Here is a 22,724-nt window from a genome sequence, read left to right on the forward strand (position 1 = left end):
CTATCATCTCATTCAAGAAAAAAGGCGGGAGAAAGGGAGCGGTGGAGGTCATTAAATTAAGTAGTGAGAATTAAGCGAAATTGAGGTGAGAAGTAGGTAAAGTTACTGGCGGAGAGAGAGAGAGAGAGAGAGAGAGAGAGAGAGAGAGAGAGAGAGAGAGAGAGAGAGAGAGCATTATATATCAGCCATCCACTCAGGTCAGGTCATGCCGGTCACGACAGCCATTGGTGGAGCGGTCGGGAGAGGGGGGGGTGTCCGAAGCGGGCTAACTTCCTTGGTCAATGGCAGCTTTTGGAGGCACCGTTGCCAAGCCTGGCGTGCGGGAACTCTCCAACGGGTCATCTGTACAGGAAAACGGGGCGATCTGCACGGTGTTGGGGCTGTATGGAGACAAAAAGGAAACAGAAAGAAGAATGGTAAAGTTGGCAAAAGTGTTCCTCGCACAGTGCTGGGGAAAAAAAGGGCACAAATGTCCGTATAAGTGAATATAAGTGACTTTATTTCAGGTTAGAAAATCACATAATACTGAAAAGGAAGGTGTGTGAATAAGAAGAAGGGAGGAACGAGAGGAGGAGGACCTAAGAAGCGATACAAAGCGTTACAGGTCAAAAGAAGAAGAAGAAGCAAGAGCCGCAACAGCTGACGAGCCACAACAACAACACTCCGAGCGTCAGGTGCGTTGGCTGCCAGGAGGCTGTGGTTTCCCTCCCTGTTTGGCTGTTACTAGCCTGTTGGGCCCTCCTGAGCAACAGCCGGGGAGAACACTGTGCCGCCGCCAGTGTTGGGGGCGGCACACAGGCAGGGGGGGCGCGGGACATGGGGCCGCCGAGCAAGACAAAGCGCCACCCACAGCCTCGGCCACGGCTAAGTAGGCCAGGGCTGTGTGGAAGGCTGGGACAGTTAGGGCTGATAGGTGTTCCGAGTGTGGCGGTGACCCGGAGCAACACAGACGCCTCGTATTGTGTGCAGGATGACCAACTTTCACATGGCACCAGTAGGCAGGGCAAGAGTATGTTTGTTTGTTATTTATTTATTTCATTATTATTATTTTCATCTTTAACGTTTCGGCCATTGGCGCCGGTAGGCTGTCTTGGTGGGTCCACAGGCAAGTGTTTATAGCAGCACAATCTTGCTTGGCCCATGCAGCCCCCCGGAGCTCATCTTTGAGCCTCTTTTTTTTTGGAATTGAGTCCGGGTTGATAGGTGGTCTTCAGCACAGCATGTGGGTAGTCTTAGGCCACTCAGTGGTGACTTTAAAACCCCAACTTGTGACGGGCAGGACACCAACCCGTGTCCTCCTGGACGCAGTGCTGGCACACTAACCACTTAGCCACCACCTCCCCAGAGGTGTGCATGTGTGTGTGTGTGTGTGTGGAAACAAAGGCAGGTCAGACCCATGCTTTGGAGTTGCCACGAAGTTTGTTTTTTGCACACACTGGTGATCAGGAGGAGGTTAGTTGGGGACATGCATTATAGCTGTGCAACACATCAGTGCTCATCTCTGTCTCAATAGTCGTTAGTCTTTGCGGGGGTAAGAACTCATCACCTTGGACACAAGGCAATTGTGGCATCTGGGGTACCACTATTTACTGACCCCAAGTTTTCCTAGTTACTCATTGACTGACCAGGCAGAATGGTGGAGATGAACAGCTGGTATAGGCACCTTGCTCCTTGGTGCAATGATTACCACACCATGCAATGAATCTGCTGGACCAGGTTCAAATCCTGACTTGGTCAGTCAGTGAAAAGGCAACCAGCTGTTCAGAACAGTTAAGTTTTCATAAAATTTAAAATAGATAACTGAACGGTCTTTTTACTGTTAACCATTTTTTCTTCAAATTTGCATTGAATATGAAATCACTACTCCAAAACTCAGTTGTTTCCTTGATGACCCGCAGGTAGCTGGTGACATGAGGGTGCTGTTAATTGTAGCTGTATTCCTGGCACCTGTCAGGTGAGTACCATAGAGACGTGGGAGAATGTGGCAGGCTGTTCTTTGAAATAGTCCGCTAACTGTTTCTGTCGCAAATCATTGTTTTTTTACCCCCTCCCCCCACACTGAGTCAGTAAGGAAGCATATATGATTTTTCTGAGTCAAGACAATGGTAACTTTTTGTGATATTGTTGTGTTAGGTTCAGTTTAGGGTATCTTAAAACACATGATAGCCAGCAACTTATGGTATAAATCAACAAAAAATAACCTCACTTTGTTGTATAGCAAGTCTCATTAGAAGGAAGCATATATAAATTTTCTGTCTGGACCTAGAGTAACTGTTTGAGGTTTTGTTAGGTTAGGTTTGGTTAAGTTTAGGGTATCTTCAAACACATGATATCCAACAACTTATGGTATAAATCAACAAAGAATAACCTAACTTTGTTGTAGAGAAAGTCTCCTTAGTGAGGAAGCATATATGAATTTTCTGAGTCAAGATCTAGAGTAACTGTTTGGGATTTTGTTAAGTTTAGGTATCTTCAAAAACATGATAGCCAGCACCTTATGGTAAAAATCAACAAAAAATAATCTCACTTTGTTGTATAGAAAGTGTCATTAGTAACGAAGCATATATGAATTTTCTGAGTCAAGACTTTTAGTAACTGTTTGGAGTTTTGTTAGGTTGGGTTAGGTTAAGTCTAGGGTATCTTAAAACACATGATTGCCAGCACCATATGGTATTAATCAGCAAAGAATGGCCTCACTTTATTGTACAGAAAATCTTGTTAGTAAGGAAGCATGTATGAATTTTCTGAGTCAAGAACGACATATAGTATCTGTTTGTGGTTTTGTTAGGTTAGGTTAAGTTTAGGATATCTTCAGACACATGATTGCCAGCACCTTAAGGTATGAATCAACAAAGAATGACCTCACTTTGTTGTATAGGTCTCCTGAAGTCTCATTAGTCAGGAAACTTGTGTGAATTTTCTGAGTCAAGACCTGTAGTAGGTGTTATTTTGTTAGGTTAAGTTAAGTTTAGGGTATCTTCAGACACATGATAGCCAGCAACTTATGGTATAAATCAACAAAGAATGACTTCTCTCTGTTGTATAGAAAGTCTCATTAGTAAGGAAGCATATGTGAATTTTCTGAGTCAAGACATATAGTAACTGTTTGGGGTTTGTTGGGTTAGGTTAGGTTAAGTTTAGGGTATCTTAAAACACATGATAGCCTACACCGAATGGTATAAATCAACAAAGAATAACCTCACTTTGTTGTATAGAAAATCTCATTAGTAAGAAAACATATATGAATTTTCTGAGTCAAGGCCTATGGTAACTGTTGGGGGTTTTGTTAGGTTATGTTAAGTTCAGGGTATCTTCAAAAAGATGATATCCAGCACCTTATGGTATAAATCAACAAAGAATAACCTCACTTCGTTGTATAGAAAGTCCTGGAAACATTGATCAGAAGGGAATGACTTCAATGGTTTGAACATGTAAAGAGAGCAGGGGAGGATACAGTGCTGGGAGTTTTGGAGGGATTGGAGGTAGAAGAAAGGAGACTAGTTGGTAGACCTAGGAAAACGTGGAGAAGGTGTATACAGGAAGACTTGGCATTGATGGGGTTGGATGAGCATCAGGCAGAAGACAGAGTAGAATGGAGGAAGGCCATAAAGCGTCCAACTGCTTAGGAAAAGTGAAAATGAACGTTAAACAAAATGATGATGATGATGATGACATGCTGATCAAAGTATGCTGTCTGCAGGGCTGCCTCAGAGAAGTTGCCATGGGATGTGCTCATCTTCAGCCAACAGTGGCCCATCACCAGCTGCATCAGTCACAAGCAGCATGACCCTGGTGCCTCATGCAACCTCTTTCCCAACATGACCACCTGGACTGTTCATGGTATCTGGTGAGTTAATTATCTTGTGCTCTGCTCTTAACCTCAAGCCTTAGTTTATTGTGTAGACACATCACAGTGTAATATGACCCTATTTATAACTCATCAGTACTTTCTTTGCCATACCATCTTTTTTTTTCTTCTTTTTTTTTCTTTTTTTTAAGCTGAAGGCAAATTAGAGTTAGACAAGAAAATGCCACATGCTTCCCCTAGAAAGAGAGCTGAAACAGAAAATATTGAGTCAGTACATGTTTTTTTTTTTTTTTTTTTTATTATTATTTCTTGATTCCATACTCATAAAAGAATAGAATACAAGTAAATGGTGAACAAGTGAAATGGTAATAACAACCAGTAGACAGTGTTCCAGAGCCTTGCAATGAAACAGGTGGAGTGATACATTTTGTAACTTTTGCTTTAGTTAGATAGACAGCATAAGGATGAGTACCTGCCATTGCATCATTTGGGAGAAGTGCAATGAACAATGCAGTGATGTTAATCATTTCAGTGCCCATAACAGCACGAGGCCTCTGCTTACTTGCCCCCCTTCTCACTTTCTCTCTCACACTTGATTATATTTTTTCAGGCCAACAAAACTTGGGACCCGGGGTCCCAATTTCTGCAACAGTTCATGGCACTTTCAAGAAAAGGAAATTATTGACATAGAAGACTACTTGATCAAATATTGGGGCAACATATATGCAGAGGACCCTCGCACCTCGCTGTGGAACCACGAGTGGCTGAAGCACGGCACATGCGCTGCCTTGCTGCCTCAGCTAGATAGTGAGAGAAAGTACTTTGGAAAAGGTGAGATAAGTGCCCACAATTTATATCAGCTTTACTCAACAAAAGTAACACCATTTAAGTCACAGTTCTGTAGTTCATAATGCTGTAAAAATTCCAGCTGTGATGACTTCCTCTCTTGGAAGATTCAAAGGAGTTTTTGAACATTAAAATAATGCTTCACAAGGACTCAAGACTTCATGCCTCACACACAGCACACTGCTTTCATATAATCCTGAGGAGAGACACTGGAATATGGTTCAAGGTAAAGTTGTGTTAAAGATTTAGTTCAAAAATGAAATCACTCTGGAAATTCATTATACCCAAAGCTAATGCATGTGGTAAGAATCTGAAAAGCTGAAGGCAATCTTTAATTCTCTGCTTGATGTGACAGGGCTGGAGTGGGTGATGCAGTACGATATTCTTGCTGTCCTCACTAAGAGCAACATCTTGCCATCTGATGTGATGACTTATGACGTCAAGAGCATCTTTCAAGCTGTGAACAATGCATTTGGGGTCGATCCTGCCATCGACTGTATTTATGATAAAGTAATATGTTTGCATCTCTTAATATTTATACTTGATTGATTGCCTTTTATTTTTATTTGACAAAGTTCATGTGCAATTTACTAAGTCAGTACATGAAAATACTTACTTTCAGTGTGGCCCCACTAATCAGGTTTTTTGGCCTAGCAAGATATTAGGATCAGTGAGATAATTTTGTTCTAGACAGGTAAGTTAAAGTAATTAATTCATGTATAGTTTCAGCTTGTTCATATGAATGCAGTTTCCAACTAACATTTTGATTACTATTATTTTATAATTTTAATACTTTTTGTGGGATGAAGGCATATACATATGTTTGTATTACTGTTTTTATAACTCTATTTACATTCACTTTTAGTATGGTAAAGCCTTCAAGAAATTTTTGCAACACTATTTTTGCAACAACTTTCTAATACCTCAATTTTTATGGGATTAAGCCTTCTGCCTTTTTATGAGATCAAGCCTTCTGCCTTGAAAGGTAGCATACATCTTCAAATCCTTACCTAGCAAATGGCTTGGCTTTGCCTGTTGGTCTGTTCCTGCCTCTTCCTCATGTGGGATGGTGCACAGTGAAGGTTGACTAAAAGTTTGTAGGCCCAGCCTCAGTTGTACAACAGACAAATCAAGGACTGGAAAACAAATAGGATGGTATATATATATATATATATATATATATATATATATATATATATATATATATATATATATATATATATATATATATATATATATATATATATATATATATATATATATATATATATATATATATATATATATATATATATATATATATATATATATATATATATATACATACATACATACACCGAACAGCTACTCCACAAGGGATGCCAAGAGGATCCAACTTAGCTCAATTATTATTAAAGATGCTTGATACTTTTCTTGAAAGAGTTAATTAAGTTGTAATGAGATGAAATTAATGTTTGAGGTAGAATTTTGCAGATCAAATTAGTCAAGATAATATTGTCGAAGGTACTGCTTACTTCTTGCATTAGCAAGGAAAACAGAATAAAGAGAAGATTAAAAATTCCTGTGTAATCAGGCAGAGGGAAGGTGGACACTCTTTCCTAAAAAAATAGCTCATTTGGATTTTGTGATTGTCATGTTACTTTATTACTTCTCTGAACACCTCTGCACTGTGCTTGGTCACCAAACAAACCACTCACTCATCTGTGTCCTGCCCATCATAACATTAAAACAACAGCTGCATGAATGCAAATTTTTATCTCACCAGTCACTTGCCTAATAATAAACAAAAATATAAATAAATATGTAAAATAAATAGATGTAGATAGGTTATAAGTGTAAGCTGGATACATTTACTTATTAAACTACATTATACTGTTGGTGCACATATAATGCTTGAAGTAGAAAATTAGATCTGTAAAGTATAACTTTGTTTCAGAAAACAAGGGAACACATACTCTCTCAAATAAAGCTGTGCTTCAACCCTGCACTGAAGCTGGTTGACTGTGATGGAATTGTTGGCCTCCACACTCAGATATTGGGCAACTGTCCCATCGAAGGAATCACCTACGCAAATACTGTAAGGTCAGTACCTGATCCAGATGACTGACTGTTGTAAGACCATTAGTGTTGCTCAAGAAGGATGAAGATTAACAAGCCTAAAAGCCACTTTAAAAAGTTTCAGGAAAATATTACAAGGAAATAATTCACACGAGCTGATTAGTCTACTGAAGAAAATGCAGCGGCACTTTACCAGATGTGCAAGTGTTTAAATACATTGCAAGAAGTTTGTCCTTTTGGTATGAGCTTAACAACAAAGGGAGTGGAATGTGGAGTGGGTAAATGGGTGAAACAGTATTTTGAGATGGTTTAGACTTGTGATAAGCATGAATGAGCACAAATTTATGAAGAGAGTGTATGAGGGCAGGATTAACCCGGCAGCTTTGGCGGACCCCATTTGGGGCTCCCGCGAGTCGGTCCACTGTAACGGCGGATATAAATTTTGCCTGTCAAGTTCCTGGATGCAGATGTGGATGTCCGATACATCTCTACTCTGAATAACTTTTCCACTCTACCCCAATAATATGTGGATCGTTCGAGCTGGGCGCTACAGACCGCACATACAAGAGTTTTCATCCACGTTCGGCGGGGGGTGTCGCAAATACCCTACCCGTGTAGTTTAAGCAAATACGTGAACGGCGGGGGGCTTCTGTATTAGAAATATTAGACTTTGTATGGTTGTAAGATGTATTTATTTTCCTTCTTTCTCATCCTTGTTTAGGAATGCTGGCAAGACCTACAAGTACCCCAAGGAGCTTGCTGTGGCTCACACCCGTGCATGGGAAGCGGCCAAGTCTCGGTGCTCATCCTGGGTTTGTCGCGCACTGGTTTATATCTATATCCTTACGTGGATAACTCTCTAGATCAGAGGTTCTCAATCTTTTTTCAGTGATGGCACCCTGAACTTAAACCCTTTTGTGGCATCCCTTCCCCCCCCCCCCCTCCTCACATGAATTAACTTCTTATTCATAATTGTACCTGTTTAAATTACTTTAATTAATGAATTAAAATTATTATCCATACTCAAACCAAAATTAACATACAGTACAGTACATGCCCAAACAGAACTCATCAGTCGAATTAGATTAACTTAAGAGTTATAAATGCAGCCTAACATAAAAAGAAGAAGAAATTCAAAATTCATGATGATCTTGTGGCACCCCTAGGAACTGTCCGCGGCACCCAGTTTGAGAACCTCTGCTCTAGATGGTCAGTGGAATAAAATCAACCCTTCCAGATAATTTGTGATAATGTATGTTTCTTAATATTTGTGGGAATTTTACAATTTATGATATTAGTGAGATTTGTCTCATGCCAGGCTTGCTTGCCTTGATTTTACATAAGTTAAATGTAATACTTTCAAAACTTGAGGAAGTCATAGGTAATGACTTTAATTCTTGTATATTTATCTATAGTTTCAGTGTTATATAATCAACAATGTTCCTGCTATTTCATATTTGTTTTATGGCTTCAACTGTACTTAAGTATTAGGAAGCAAATATATCTTTAAAGATCACTAACTTCATGTTGCAATGTGTGTAGGTTTCTCATGCAAGTGAATTTCCTATGCAAGCCACTTATAAGCATCATGCTTACACAATTTCAAGTGGCATTCTGCACAATAATTTATATTCCATGTTTCTGATGCCCTGCTCTCTCATGAGGTCTTTCCTTAAGGGGCCACCAAAGCAGAAAGCAAACCTAAATATTTTACATCAACTGTGATTCAGTAATGATGCAATACTCTTTGTCGCTATAGCAGTAAATTAAACTAAATATCTTGTTCATAAAATAAGAATAACCTGCCATGCCATTATTGTGCACTGTAGTGCAAGGTAAAAATTCATGAAGTAGTCAGTGGTGGTTCCTTAGGCATTTTTATAGTGCAGTTAGACAAAAACTTAATTCCAGACATTTCACTAACAAATGTTACCAATGAAAGCATCCAGATATTATTAGTAACTATTATTTATTGCTATGTTGTAGTGTGGTAAGCTAAAAAGAAGTGTGGGTATTAGATTACAAACTTTTTTGCAAATCATGTACCACAAAATCCTTTGATTTTTTAATTATTTTCATCCTTAACTCCTTTCGCTCGAGTAACATATTGCATACGAGCATTTTCAGGAGTTCAAATGGCAGTCTGACATTTTTAATAAGTTGTAAGTTTGATGATGCTCCTTGAAAGTTACTGTGTAAAGCAAACTTTGTCTTCCTTATATAAATTCTACATCAACAAATGTTACCAAATATGAAGAAATGCGTATTTCCCTAATCTTTTTAGTCTGAATGACCCACAGATACACATGCAGGAGCATGGAAGGGGCAAGGCCGGTTAGTTTGATGGTGTGTGTGTGTGTGTGTGTGTGTGTGTGTATATAATATAATATAAATATATATATATATATATATATATATATATATATATATATATATATATATATATATATATATATATATATATATATATATATATATATATATATATATATATATATCACACCAGTTATGGCTTCTAAAGCTTCTCATCTTAGAGGTTTCATAATTTATTTTGATGTTACAGTCTCCCTCCTAATAACAAAAATTTTACTTTTCTTAATAATAATAATAATAATAATAATAATAATAGTAATAATAATGATTATCCCTGAGACATGGGGATTAAGTGTTTTTGTATTCCACTGCATGTCATTAAATGCTTCTAACCAAGATGTAGCTCCTCTCGTACAGAAGGCCGAGGCCAAAGACTACACAGTGTATTTCTAGTTTGCAGAGACAAACTTTTTGCTGATACAACCAAGACTCAAGTCAGGCAGTCTCCCACTCACCCTTGAAACTGGCCTCTTCTCACTGAGGGTGACTTAATTTGCTGTGGTGCACCTATGTCCTTCATGAAGGCACTTTTTTTTCATTTATTAGTGTTGTCATAACAACTTTCACCCATGCATGCTGTATCCTTCATTTCACCGGATCATATAGCTCTCATGAATTACTATAAATAATATTTACAAGGTTATTCAGACAAAATGGAAATTACTCAGGTGAGGGCAGCAGCCATCTGGCACTTCCTCTGATCCAGGTCCGTCATCAGTGCCTTCACAGTGCTGACAGACTCCACTCTGCGCTCCAAGAACTCCTCCACCAGAGTTCGGGGTGGTCTTCCTCCTCCATGGGACAGCACTTCTTTTCTATACTTTTCACCCATCTCCCTGTCGTGTGAAAGGGAATTGGGTTAATACTTTGTTGACACATTTATGCACACAAATCCCAAATTTATGTACAAATAAGGGGGGGACAAGTGTTTAACCCCTTCAACACGAGGACACATATACAGTAAAACCCCGATTATCCGAAATGGAAGGGGGGAAGCCTCTTTCGGATAAGCCGATTTTTCGGATAATCCGGATTTATGGCCGCCATTTTGATCGCCGCCGACTGACGATGTAAACAATGAAACCAAACAAACACACGCTACGCTAAACAAAGTAGTACGCTTAAAACATGTGATGTAAATGTTTTATTGTATGTTTGTCTGTGTGTCTCCTTGTCTGGACCAGTGTATGTTGATACTTGTGAGCGTTGCAGATCTGAATTGTGAATGTTGCAGAGTGCGATTGTGAATGGTTGTGCAAGCTTGCAAGTGTGACCTTGATGCATCGTGCAGGTGGAGACACAGTATGATGACTCATATTATCGCGCAACTCGTATGTTGGAAGGGGAATGTGGCATGGAATGGAGAGGGGAGTCGTGTTTGTGTCGTCTTGAGAGTACGGTGTGAGAGTAGTCGTGCAGTAGTTTGTTCGTTCGCCGCACCTACGTCCTTGCTGGGGCGAAGGTGCGGACGTGGTGTTGTTGAGAGTTTGTTTAATGTTTTTTGTCTAATACATTGATCTATTCGTTACAAGCTATTTCGGCAATACGTATTAGAAAGCATATTCATTTTAACTGTTCTTATCAATTTTAAATGTGTTAATATAGTACATATGTAGTTACTTTTATTTATTTTTGATGTTTTATAACGTTTTAGTATAGAAAAAAAAATATTTAATTGCATTATCCAGATCAATTTCGGATAATCGGGGTTTTACTGTACTGCGTCCTTGCGTGCCCCATACCATATCAGAGGTTGTGTATGCTGCTCACTGGGCTGTCTCTGTAAGAAACAACCTTGGGTGGAGGGAGAAGGCCAAGGAGATGCCCACAGAGTTTCTAGCTTGAACAAGTTGAAAGATCCTGCTGTGAGGCACTGTGATGGGAAGGGGACCTACCCAGAGGGACCCCTGGTCCTGGCACCTTAGGGTGGGTGAAGCAACTTTACAAGTGAACTTGTCATTATTGGACATGCTCACAACTGGTCTGAAGTATTATGAAGATCTTTTTGCCACAAAGGAAAATGTCCCCGTCACTCACCTGCTGAAAGGGTCATCTGCAAAGTATTCTTGCCAAATCCAGGAAGCCACAGCACGAGATAACAGGTAAGAGTAATACTTGGCTCCATAGCCCACGAGATGGCCAAACCTCAGCTGCCATGCCTGTAAGATAATCCTGTTTAAGCTCCTACAACCAAATGCTTTGATGAAAACTCAATGATTCTTAATCACCTAGTACATAGAAAACACTCTATGTGACTTCTCAATCTCCTCTTGAGAAATTAACTTCTATTTATCATCTACCTTAACCCGGTAGCTGCAGGGATCATGTTTATTAACCCTTTCCATCCGTGACGCAGACGTTGCCGTCACAGTATGGAAAGGGTCAAGAGGAAATGGACGAGGATTAATCCTCTTCTAAACCTCTCAATCCTCCTCTAAATTCCTCTTAATCCTCTTCCATTAATTATGAGGAGAAATATGGCAATCAGGGAACACACAAGACTGGCACCAGATTAACACCAGGCTCTCTTTCAACACACACCACCTTTTCCATATTATTTTGTTTCTTTTTATTGAAAATTACTAGGGAAAACTTTATTAATCTTGGCCCAAAGTAGTTTTACACAATCCTATACAATTTAAAAAAGTCACAGAAAATTGACAAACCATGACTATTTCCATCTAAGGAACTGCAATGCCTCCCCTCAAAAGGAACTGCTTTTACTGATATCCTTTGTCTTGGTCATCTTCCCTAGGATTAAGAAAACTATCACCGGTAGCACACACCCTGCTGAACCCAAACTGGTGATCAAAAAGAGATGATGATGAGCTGATAAAGGCTATAATGTTCCTGTTACCTCTTACAATCAAACTTTGACCAAGCAGCAAACTCTCAAATGCAGGGAACACAGGAGTGAAGAATGGTCACAAAGTCAAAATATATACAGATGATGAATGCCATGGTTTGCAGTTTCCTTATATTAGAGAATCCTCTGAACTGACTGGGCATCTCTGGGTAAAAGATTTGATGCCAACTAGTTATAAACAAATAATCAGTATAAATAGGTTCACTACTTACAGTATTTTTTATGTAAGGGAGACCATAGTGCTCATTCTGCACTTCCTCGAGGATCTGTGTGGTGGACGTGCCTGAAGACCAACGCTCAGCTCCATGGAGGCGCTGGTCAAGTAAGGCATAGAAGGTCTGTGGGGAGGAGAAACTAATTAATGTGTACACTATACTCTAAAAAAAAAATAGAGGCAGCAGAATACGTAAAGTACATACAGAAACTATTAACCTGGTAGCAACGACGGGCCAAATTTGTGCCATGAAATAACAACCCCAAAAATAGATGATACATAATCTGATCACAAATGTTTTGATATATATTATGAAATGGTTTGTGTGAGGGATGATTTTTTCTCATTTTTCTCGCCTAGAGGGACCATTAAGAAACATGATCCCCACTGCTACCAGGTTAAGCAAGGAGAGGGTGAATGTAGAGTGCTTGCAAAAGACATGGTATACAGGATGATGCCTAAAGACTGGAAAAGAGCAAATATGATACCAATATATGTCAGGACAAACATTATAAATAGCAAGTGTAATCTATTGTAAGGCTTTTGAACATGGCGTGAAAGCTGTAAAGGAGGATCTTCATGGAGTACTGAAAATAAAATACAAACAGCAAGCAACAAACAAAGGGGCTTCAGAAGGAGTTTCATGAATCTGTTTTTTAACCAAGACAGCAAACTCAACAGTTCAGATAAAAAATTGGAAGGTTCTTTGACTCATGGATCAAAAATGCATGACAAAAGTATATAAAAAAGATGGTGGAAAACAACTACTATTACTCATTACTTTCTCATTATGAAGGTTATGGTGCTACTATAATGGAGGAAATGGATAGGCTCTCACCTGCAGCTGCATTTCAGAGGCTGCAAAAATGGACTTTGAAGCCAACATTCTATCTAAGAGGTCTGCTGGCATCTTTTCCCCGGTCTTGTAGTGTCTTGCAAAGGTGCTGAGAACCCTCGGGTCTTGTGCAAAGGATTCCATCAAAATTGAAGGAACCTCAGCAAAGTCTGTGCTGCATCTGGTGCCTGTGACATGTTGGTACTGTGTTCTGAACAGGACAGGGAGACAAAATGAGAAAAGTGAACGTGTTCTGTAACACAGCATTAGTTAAAGGGATATCTGTGATCCAATCCTAGTTTCCTAACATCTCATGAAGTCATGAAATAATCATTCTATGACAATTTAATTAACAAGTTAAGGCACTGATTCACATTTCAACTTTGTTAAAACAAACCTACTATAGTATATGGTCAAAACTGCAAAGTTTGGCAATTATTTAACAAAACTAAGTGAAGAGACTCACCTTGCCAGCATGGAGTGAAGGGCATGACCCATCTCGTGGAAGAGGTTCTCCACCATGCTGGGCACCAGGAGGGACGGGTAAGACCAGGAAGGAGAAGGAAGGTTCAGGTGCAGCACCACTACTGGGTTCTAAATTAAAGCAGGACAAAACCAATTACAAATAAAGATTTGCAGCTGATTATGATTGATAAGACATAAAACTGATAAAAATAAGAAATTTACGATTAATTATATAGTAGTCCCAGGCATGGTATAGATTTACATAATGAAAAAGGACAAACTCTAGTAGACTTAGCTAAACATCATTCCCTGAAAATTAGGAATACATTCATTGACAAATAAAGGGGCACTGAAAATGGACACAGAAATCTTCTGGTGTAACAAACTGACTGACTATATCCTCAGACACAAACTATAAATAACAATCCCCAACAATTATCGGTAGTGACCACAGATTGATTTAGTGCTATTAAAGACCAGCCAGACAAGATGGAAATAACTTGGTAAGAAAGCCACATACAAACTGAATAAACTGGCTTAACAGAAAACCTGAATTCACAGTCAACATCCAAAATAAATATGCAGCCTTTTAAAAATGAAAATCTTGACATTGAAGAAATTTTACAAGCCTAACTTGTAGGAGGTATAGAAGAAAAATAAAACTGTAAACTCTCCTCAGAAATGAAGCTACTGAAGGAGAAATGTAGAAACATGAAAGTACAATCAACCAGACAAAATTGTAGTAAAACTCACATAAAACAGGAGTACAGGAGAAAGTTCAGCAAGATAAGATTCAATGAGGTGCTAATTTCAGGTTCTAGTGTAAAAACAGTTAAGAGGAATTTGGGATAGGGAACAGTCAGATGAATGCCATAAGAAAATTAAATAGTTAAGTCATGTACAATAGGACAGAAATGATAACGGTCACCAAAGAGTTTTACGGAGAACTAAATCATTCAGACTTTCACCCCCCAGGATGAGGTAAGGAGAGATACCAAAGGACTCCAAGCAATAACAAGGTAAAAGACAGATATCACAGGAATCCCATCAGTAATGAAAGACAAATTGAAGTAGCACTGAGAAACAATACGAGGGAAAGCTTCAGGAAAAAGGCAGTAGTGAAGATCTTAAAAATTGCCCCATAGATGTCAGTGTGTTCTCCTCTTAACAAAACATACGGGTCACAGATATGGACAATGACCAAATCTATGTAAACGGAAACTGAGAAGTCCCTGAAGAGGACTGGATGAAACAGAATCGCTATAATGAATAATAAAAACTGCAAACATAAAAGAACAGACAAAAGTAGATGACATAATATAGGCAATTAAAATCGAGAAATGACAATATTCATGACACTTCTGTGGGAGAAAGGACAACAGACAGCCTAAAAGAGTGACAATGGGATGTAACCGATATAAATGGTGAGATTAAAAAGATTATGGAGAATATACATCAAAATCAGAAACTAGAGGCACAGGACAGAAATTAATGGATATGTGACATGAGACCAATGTCCTGCAGTGGAAAGATACAGGCTGATGATGATGATTATGATAATGGCACTCGCCTGATAGGACCCATCAGGAAGACGCTTTCCTCCCTTGATCGTGAAGTGGCAGTCCTGATGAGCCTTGCCAGCACGCTCATAAAAATCACAGTATATGTGGCCAAGGACTCCCTCACTCCCATGCTTCACTGTCAAATGGATAAGGATAAATTAATTATTGTTCATCAACTATTTACATCTTGGCAGGTATAATAAAACTGATCTCTTACAACAGAAGTGCAATGTTCATAGCAATAACTGACATGCTACAGAGGACACCACAAACATGAGTCATCCCCTGTACACAACACTGAAGTAAGTATAATCCTGGTAATGCTCACCAGCCAGTTTATAGATGTCATTGGCCCAAAGTTCTCCTGGGGCAGGTTCCTCCACTTCCAGAGTCACATCATAGAGCTTTCCCAGCAGCCCATTGAGGCCCTCCATCACAGTTCCTAGAGAGAAGTAGGGAGCCAGGGTGGTACCACTCACATCACACTTTGCCTGCCGCAAGAGTCTTGTGAAATGCAAGACATCCCACGGTGCCAGGCCCTGAAATGGGAAGAGAGGACAATCAGGAATGATTAAAAAGTATTAAGAAGCATTGGGTATTTCCAATTTCCTGTGGATTAAAACACACACACACACACACACACAAGAAAATAAATAAATAAATAAATAAATAAATAAATTATCCCGGTTGACATGACCTTAACCCTTTCATTGCTAAACGCTCACAGCGAGTGGTAGCACATTTGCTGGTGGTGCTAAAATCTCACTGCAAGCTCCAGCCGCATTCAAATCTCACACATATGAGTGTTCCAACACTATTTCTCACAACACAGGATTGCCAATTGAGTGGGTTTTCCACTAAATTTGGTGGAAAATAATATCAGCCTAGAGCGGAAAATCCACGGACAAATAACTGGTGGATGTTCTTGTCCAATATAGCAGCATTTTTGCATAGTTTCACCTATCACCTGACTGATTCTTTGACCAAATAGTTGTAAATTCTGCAGTTGGCAATACTATCTTGCCAGCACCTCATGGAGAGATGTCCGCAGTTGCCTCAATATGGCTGACCGTCTCAGACACACTGACATAAGTGTTCACAGGCAACACCCCCTGAATGTGCATGTACATTCATAGGAGAGGCATACATAACTTGGCCTCCTCTTTCCAATGTTGTTTTTGGTTTTTAGCTGTGATGAATAGTTTTTGAGATACAGAGGTTAAAGAGACCCCCCTCCCCCTGCTGGGCTGCCCGAGTGCTCCTGCAGGGATGGTCACTTCCTCACCATGCGCAGCGATAGGAATAATCATATGTGAGTTTGGGCAACATGAATCACCAACGCTTGGCCCACTTGATGTGTTGAGGCCTCTCTGTGCACCTGGCTGAGAACAGTGAGCCCCATTTCACAAGATGCTCTCTCTTTCATCTTCAGGAATTCCCTTTATTTCTTGTTGCTTTCTCATTTACTTGATTTAACTTAAGCCATTTAGACTTTACATCCCATCTACAGGAAATGAGGCTGGTGAGGAGGAGGAGGATTATGATCATGACTACCATCAGCATTTCCATTATCACTAGTGACTGTATGCACACAGCAGTGACAACATTTAATGCAAACAAAGGAAAATGAGATAAATAGTATTATGGATTGATGAGACAATTATTGCACAGAATTGATGAAATGACTTGTGAGGGAGTTCAGTATTGCAGTGACTGTTTTGAAATTCTGTAAGGAATACAACACCAAGGCAGGAGGAGGACACCACAATGCAGGCCCCAGTTCTCACCCTGGAACTGCCTTGCTGGGCTTTTTTCGCAGCAGCCATCTCATCAAAATCTTCTTGAGCCCTTGGATGGATTTCCTTGGCAAGCAACTCCAGGAAGTCAACAACAAACTTGGGACTTTCAGCCAGACTACCATTGAGTGCCCTAGGGAGGAGAGTATAAAAGTAATTACAGATTGGTGAGGCATAATTTTACATAGTTAGAAGAGTTAAGTGAGAGATAAATAGCACAGATGTAATTAGTAATAGAATGACAATGAAGTCTTAGCCAGATGGTGGAAAATTCTGAAGAGTCAAGGTCGTGGGCACGAGAGCAAGTGATGTTGCACACGTAGGCGCAACATCCAGCTTTGGATTGAAATTTAGGATAAAGATAGTAATGAGGGTTTACCATAACAACAAGGAATTGAAATGTACACTTGGCTGACCTGTGTGCATAAGATGAGAACCCGCAGAGTGTTGCCATCTCATGCCTTCCATTGAGCATTGCAGTCAGCAGTGCCTCCTGATGGGGGTCTGGGAAGAGGTAGATCTTGTGTGCAGCCTCCCGAGTAAGCTCTAGGTGGGCATCTGCATACAGGCCCGTCACAACAACATTGTCCCCATCAATGGCAAAGCTGTAAACTGGCTTCCATTAATTTGTGTATGGAATGATAGTTATGAGAAAATGTGTATAGATTAACTGTCAAAATTTTTTACTAAATAATATTCTAATTACTTCAGATCCACACTAAATTGTAAATAAAAAAACATGTTTGACATAATAAAATTTCTGTATGCACATCAAATGAAAATCACAGCATGCCAGGGATGCCATGCCACAGAGTTGGTATCTTTTTTGTATTTTGAGGTTTGGTTTGGTTTCTTTTGATATAAATTTATCAGTGCTGTGTCAATGCTGTGCTGGCTAACTATATCCTAAAATACTAAATCTTAATTTTGGCTTATCAGATTTTTTTTAAGTAGCATTCTTCATTATTTGCATATAAAATCATTACAAAAGATGACCTCTGCAATCAAATATGCAGTTGAAAGAGAGCTATTGACAAAGATGACTCACTGTTGTCTGATGGCTTCTGGCAGTTTGTCCTTTGGCACAGCTCTGGGCTGGTGTGACCCATTCATGAAATGTTGTCCCAGTGTAAGGATTGACTCATTGAGACTCACAACTCGCTGCCGCTGGGTTTCATTCAGGTGGATGCCTGGTGGGAAATTAAGATTGAATGATTCATAACGCGAGATCACAAACAGCGTGGGTGTAGCATAGCATGCTTAGCTCACAACCGAGAGGTCCCAGGTTTGATCTCCGGGCACAATGGAAACAGATGGGCAGTCTCCTTTCATCTGTGTCCCGGTCCACCCAGCAGTGGATGAATACTCAGTGTCAATCGGGAGTTGTGCCCCACCTCTCAAATGCTCCTCCCTTCTGAGACACACTGGAGTAGCTTCCCTTGAGCTTTTTTTTTTTTTTTTTTTTTTTTACAGAAAGAAAGGCAACTCAAGGGCGCAAGAAAAAAGCCAAAACATAAAATCCAGCAAAATGGTGCTGCTCCAGCAAACAGTGTTAAGTTGAAGATTTAAAAATACAGAGGCCAGAGTCATTAAAGAAGTGTCTTGATACTCCCCTCTTGAAAGAGTTCAAATCATAAGCAGGAGGATACTGGTCTGTCATTTGCAGGTCTGCCTATGGGAGGCTCCTCAATCTCAAGGGGAAGGACACTTTTCTCTACAAACACAGTTTGAGGTCACTGAACTGACTCATCCCTTGCTAATCCTTGTGTTCACTGATGTACAAGTTGGAATAATTAATTTGGCATGGCTGCCTCACCTGACTGCTCAAAGTCATGCAAAAAGAGCTTGGCCACATGCTGGTCCACCTCTGTGGTTGGCATGTGGTCCCCGTGAAGCACCACCTCCTTCAGGCACTGGTACAGCTCTGCGTGAGTGTTGAGCCTGAAACACAATGTGAGTGCTTAGCTAGTAGTGATGTGCATTTATCTTGCAGGGTGTTTAGCTTGCAAAATCTTATATGGGAATCACTTGCCAACAAGTCTTTAGCTTGGAATTGCCTCCTTCTTGAGTTAAGCTGAGACAGCCATTAACAGCAAGTCATTTGGATATATATCCTGAAAGTTTTGTTTGGCCTGCAACTCCCATGCAGCTGCTAAGCCTAAGACAAGGGATGCAATCACTTAAAAATTTGGTGTCAGGACTGTAACTGTTGCATGTGGTGTCTTTCATGGTCACATGTATTTCATTAAACTAAGAACTTGGTAGAAATAGGACAAGACAAGTATCTCAAAAATGTTTCAGAAGCATAACATATTCTTTAGATTTTTTTTTTCCAATTTACACTCACTACAAAAAATTATGATTAACTATACACTTTTTTTTCAAAACCATGTAAACAACACCTGAAAATTATTCCAAAAATTTTCCTTAGGTATGGAAGGTAAGCTGCTAAGCCATGAAAGCATAGAATAAATAATGGGAAGACTGGAATGGATACAACCAGAGAAATCAATTAAAGAGTTTTATTGTTCGTTGAGTTTTCATAATCATATGAGGAAGGTAAAGGCTGATTTGCCTTGAACAAGGAAGATTAAGTGTGAGAGCAGAGGAAAGAAAGTGAAGAAGTGTTGAGGATGTCAAGTGCATAGAGTAGTGCTGAAGTGGTGTGGGTTTTTAATGGGAAGATGTCAGATGAAATAGTGGTGAAGAGTCTACAACACTGCTGGTATGGAAGAGAACTGTACAACAGCATAAATGACAATGAATGATTTAGGGAAGCATATTATTTTAAGCTTGAAAACCAGCGTTTGCCTCAGGCTCTGATTGGCTGCATAGCTTCATGTGGAGCAAGTGATAATTTTGTATATACTCAGTCATTTGTAGGGGCTTGGACAACAACAATGGCAGCGATGATTATGCTGAGAATAAATTACCCAAGCATTGTACTAAAGATAATCAATAAGGAAATCACCTCCATCACTACCCTTACTTTTCCACCAGCCCTCCAATAGTCACACAAGCATCCTCTGCTGCCTGGGCATAGCGACCCTGTGGGTGGGCCAGACGCACAAACTCTGCCAAGTCTGCAACACGGCACAGAGTATCCGACAGCTGGTCAAACACCTGCAATGAGGAATGGAATGTAGAGAAAATTGATGTGTGTGACAGGGAGAGAAAGGAAGTGAGCAACATGGATGAGAGAACAGACAATAGTTGAAGATATATGAATGACTATTAAGAATAAGAAATGGACTTTGGCAGTTCATAATGCATAGAACTGACAACAGAAGGACAATGAAAGTAAGAAAGTAGCAACCCAAAAATTGTAATCTGACATTTGCCTGAGCAAGATGGAGTACACTAACATCAGACAGAGAAAGATGGAGAATGTTGGGAAAGGTTGAGCCATTCAATTAATACCATACCCACTAGAACAAAAACAATTGGCCTAGAAGGTCATTTGTTATGACTTTCATTCATTCTAGCATACACTGAAATACATGCATGCATTTATAGGTAATCCACTCCAGGCCCACAGCCAAGACAAAAATTACCACCCAACACAATATGAGGTGTTTGGTGTAAAAGGGTCAACCAAACCAATTTAGGCTGTATTCTGTTTTTGGTAGCATCTGATAGCTGAATTCTTGCTGCATAGTGTGGTGATGCAAATTAAGGAATAAGTGACCTTAGAGCGGGTGATTCATGGGTCTAAATTTGCATGAGTTTTCTGTCAAACTCAGCTGATGCAATGCGGGTAGAGTCTGAGGGCAGTCACTTTCAGACAAGATTCACTCAACTATAAAAATAACAGGTCATTCCTTTCACACTAAATGCCTCATATCGTTCATTTTTAACAAATCCTCTGACAATTTATCAACTGTATTTGCACACCTGTCCACCTAATGACTCGAAGATGACAACTATTTGGAGATACCCCTCCCATCACTATGAACACAGCAAACACAAACTCCAGAGAGTTCTTATTGCCTTACCTCCACCATCTTTCTGGATCTGTGCGGGGAACAGCATTCCTTCACCAAGTCTTCACTCTCAAACATGGCATTCTCCTTCATCAGATAAAACCCCTCAGGTGTTTGCAGTTCAGGATGACCAAACAAACCCTGCAAATGAAGAAGTCATGTCACTCTTTATGCAGTTCATTGTGCTAATATGGTACTTGTATACTCCAGCATTTTGCAGTCATGGGTCCTGTTCATTACGCATCCTATCAGAGAAAACCATGAGAACTGAAACTGAATTGCCACATCAGACAAGATCATTATGAGGCTAGTTAGGTTGTGGGACCATGGCCTCCAGAGCCCCGTCAGTGGTAGATGCTATCAGGTGTTTGAAGTTTGTCGTTCTGTCACGAGAGTGGGGATTAGATCCCGTTGAGTTGCCCCGACTTCTGCAGGAAGGTTTGCATACACTTGAGGGCTTGGCAGGTCATGTTGGGGCTGAGGGTGTTGCTGCCCAGCACGTCCTCTAGGGTTGGCCTGTGAATGTGGAGTTTGGTTAGGGATGCTCTGAGGTTGGTGCGGAGGGAGTGGAATCTTGGGCAGTGGAGTAGGAGGTGCTCCGGTGTGTCAGGTTGTGTGTGGGCACCATGGGCAGTGTGGGTCCTGGACTGCATTCAATCTGTGCAGGTGGACATTGAGGCGCGTGTGTCCAATCCTCAGGCGGGTGATGGCTGTGTCGAGGGGACAACTGGGGGAGTAGGTCCGCCAGTGCTGGGTGAGGGAGTGTCTATACCGTCTGAGGGTGATCTTGAACAGGGCAGGTTAAGTTAGGTAAAGCTTGGTTAGATTGGTTTAAGTTAGGTTTGGTTGCAGTCATAGAGAGTCATTTTGAGTGGGAATCACAATGAGAATATTTTCCAGAGCATCCCGTAGTTAGTTTCGAAGTTACAGCCGAGCGTCTTCACCCAGGGACCACATATCCATAGAGAAATCTGGAAGTAAGTAAACAAGTAAACAAGTAAACAGGTAAATATGCGCCGCCCCGCCCCCTCACCGCCGTCTCCCTGGTGAAGTGCAGGGCCAGCAGCCTGTTGGGCCGCGTGTTGAAGGCCGCGGCGAGGGGCGTCCAGGTGTGCACGCCCTTCCTCCCGGGCTGCCTCCTCCCGCCCAAGGCCCGCCACACGCGCCAGCCGCTGCGAGGCGAGAACATGACGCCCGCCACCAAGGAATGATTGACACAGGGAGGAGAGTCACGCCGCGCCGGCCGCCGCCCCGCCTGGCTGCACCATTGTTGTTGTGGCGGCCCCGCTGGTCTGGCCGACCCGATGACGACACCCGGGGCCCTTATCATATCTCATGTTTCGTTTCACTACCATTGTATCTTTTTAGTTTCCTGGTGCTACTTACACATGTATCCTTAGTTGTATAATCACATTCTGTACTGCCTGGGGGTTGGGATGGCATGCTCCTCCCTTCTCCTTTGTTGTTTTACTTGCAACAATTAAACTATCAATCAATCAATCACAGCTTTATATAACATCGATTCCAGAAACGTGTTCAAAGTATAGACTTTATTAGATAACGCCAGTAACTTCATCAGCCGCCTTGGCTAATGTTGAAGAAGGGGTAGCCACCTCTTGCGAAGTTGATGCTTACATTATGATTTTTGGTCCCTAAATGCAGTGCAGTAACGAATGACTTCCAGAAAATAGAAAGGCGGGTGAGGGAGGTGATGACCCCTATTAATAAGAGGGTCCACTAGTGATAACGGGGCGGCAGCGGACGAACCTCGATCAGGCATTGAAAAGTCAATCATTTAATAATCTCCGGAAAAAAATATCTCCATAATAAATAAGCATCATATTTTGCCCAGAAATATATAATCAGCAGTGTACTATCCGAGGCCTCCGCCCAGAACAAGACGGAGAGGGAATGGATG

General features: G+C 40.6%; 2 protein-coding genes across 9 annotated transcripts in view; one reads left to right on the forward strand and one right to left on the reverse strand.

The window, feature by feature from the left end:
* LOC126986617 (ribonuclease Oy-like) overlaps positions 1–8,232 on the forward strand; it is a 44,334-nt gene extending 36,102 nt beyond the window's left edge. For 3 of the 7 annotated variants that reach the window (XM_050842888.1, XM_050842887.1, XM_050842886.1), the window contains exons 2-7: positions 1,899–1,954; positions 3,701–3,847; positions 4,419–4,639; positions 5,010–5,164; positions 6,591–6,736; positions 7,434–8,232. In XM_050842888.1, the coding sequence (XP_050698845.1) occupies positions 1,911–1,954; positions 3,701–3,847; positions 4,419–4,639; positions 5,010–5,164; positions 6,591–6,736; positions 7,434–7,575 (855 nt within the window). In that variant the 5' untranslated portion in view covers positions 1,899–1,910 and the 3' untranslated portion in view covers positions 7,576–8,232. Of the gene's footprint in view, positions 1–289; positions 417–553; positions 675–897; positions 1,010–1,898; positions 1,955–3,700; positions 3,848–4,418; positions 4,640–5,009; positions 5,165–6,590; positions 6,737–7,433 lie in introns of those variants that run through there. The other 4 variants (XM_050842885.1, XM_050842889.1, XM_050842883.1 and 1 more) reach the window with 4 other exon arrangements.
* LOC126986615 (mitochondrial intermediate peptidase-like) lies at positions 5,430–22,107 on the reverse strand. 2 transcript variants are annotated; one of them, XM_050842882.1, is made up of 15 exons: positions 21,840–22,107; positions 20,819–20,947; positions 19,813–19,946; positions 18,640–18,764; positions 17,872–18,013; positions 17,240–17,428; positions 16,815–16,956; positions 15,356–15,566; positions 15,036–15,163; positions 13,467–13,594; positions 13,004–13,211; positions 12,164–12,289; positions 11,123–11,244; positions 9,750–9,921; positions 5,430–5,790 (listed from the first exon to the last, which is right to left on the reverse strand). In XM_050842882.1, the coding sequence occupies exons 1-14, from the start codon at positions 21,993–21,995 to the stop codon at positions 9,750–9,752; spliced, it is 2,112 nt and encodes a 703-aa protein (XP_050698839.1). In that variant the 5' UTR covers positions 21,996–22,107; the 3' UTR covers positions 5,430–5,790. The 2 variants fall into 2 exon arrangements, with proteins under 2 accessions (XP_050698839.1, XP_050698838.1); XM_050842881.1 differs by lacking the exon at positions 5,430–5,790 and having other exon boundaries at positions 8,833–9,921.
* Positions 22,108–22,724: the final 617 nt, after the last annotated feature.

Source organism: Eriocheir sinensis, chromosome 62 (genome assembly GCF_024679095.1).
Source record: "Eriocheir sinensis breed Jianghai 21 chromosome 62, ASM2467909v1, whole genome shotgun sequence".
Classification (NCBI taxonomy): Eukaryota; Metazoa; Arthropoda; class Malacostraca; order Decapoda; family Varunidae; genus Eriocheir; species Eriocheir sinensis.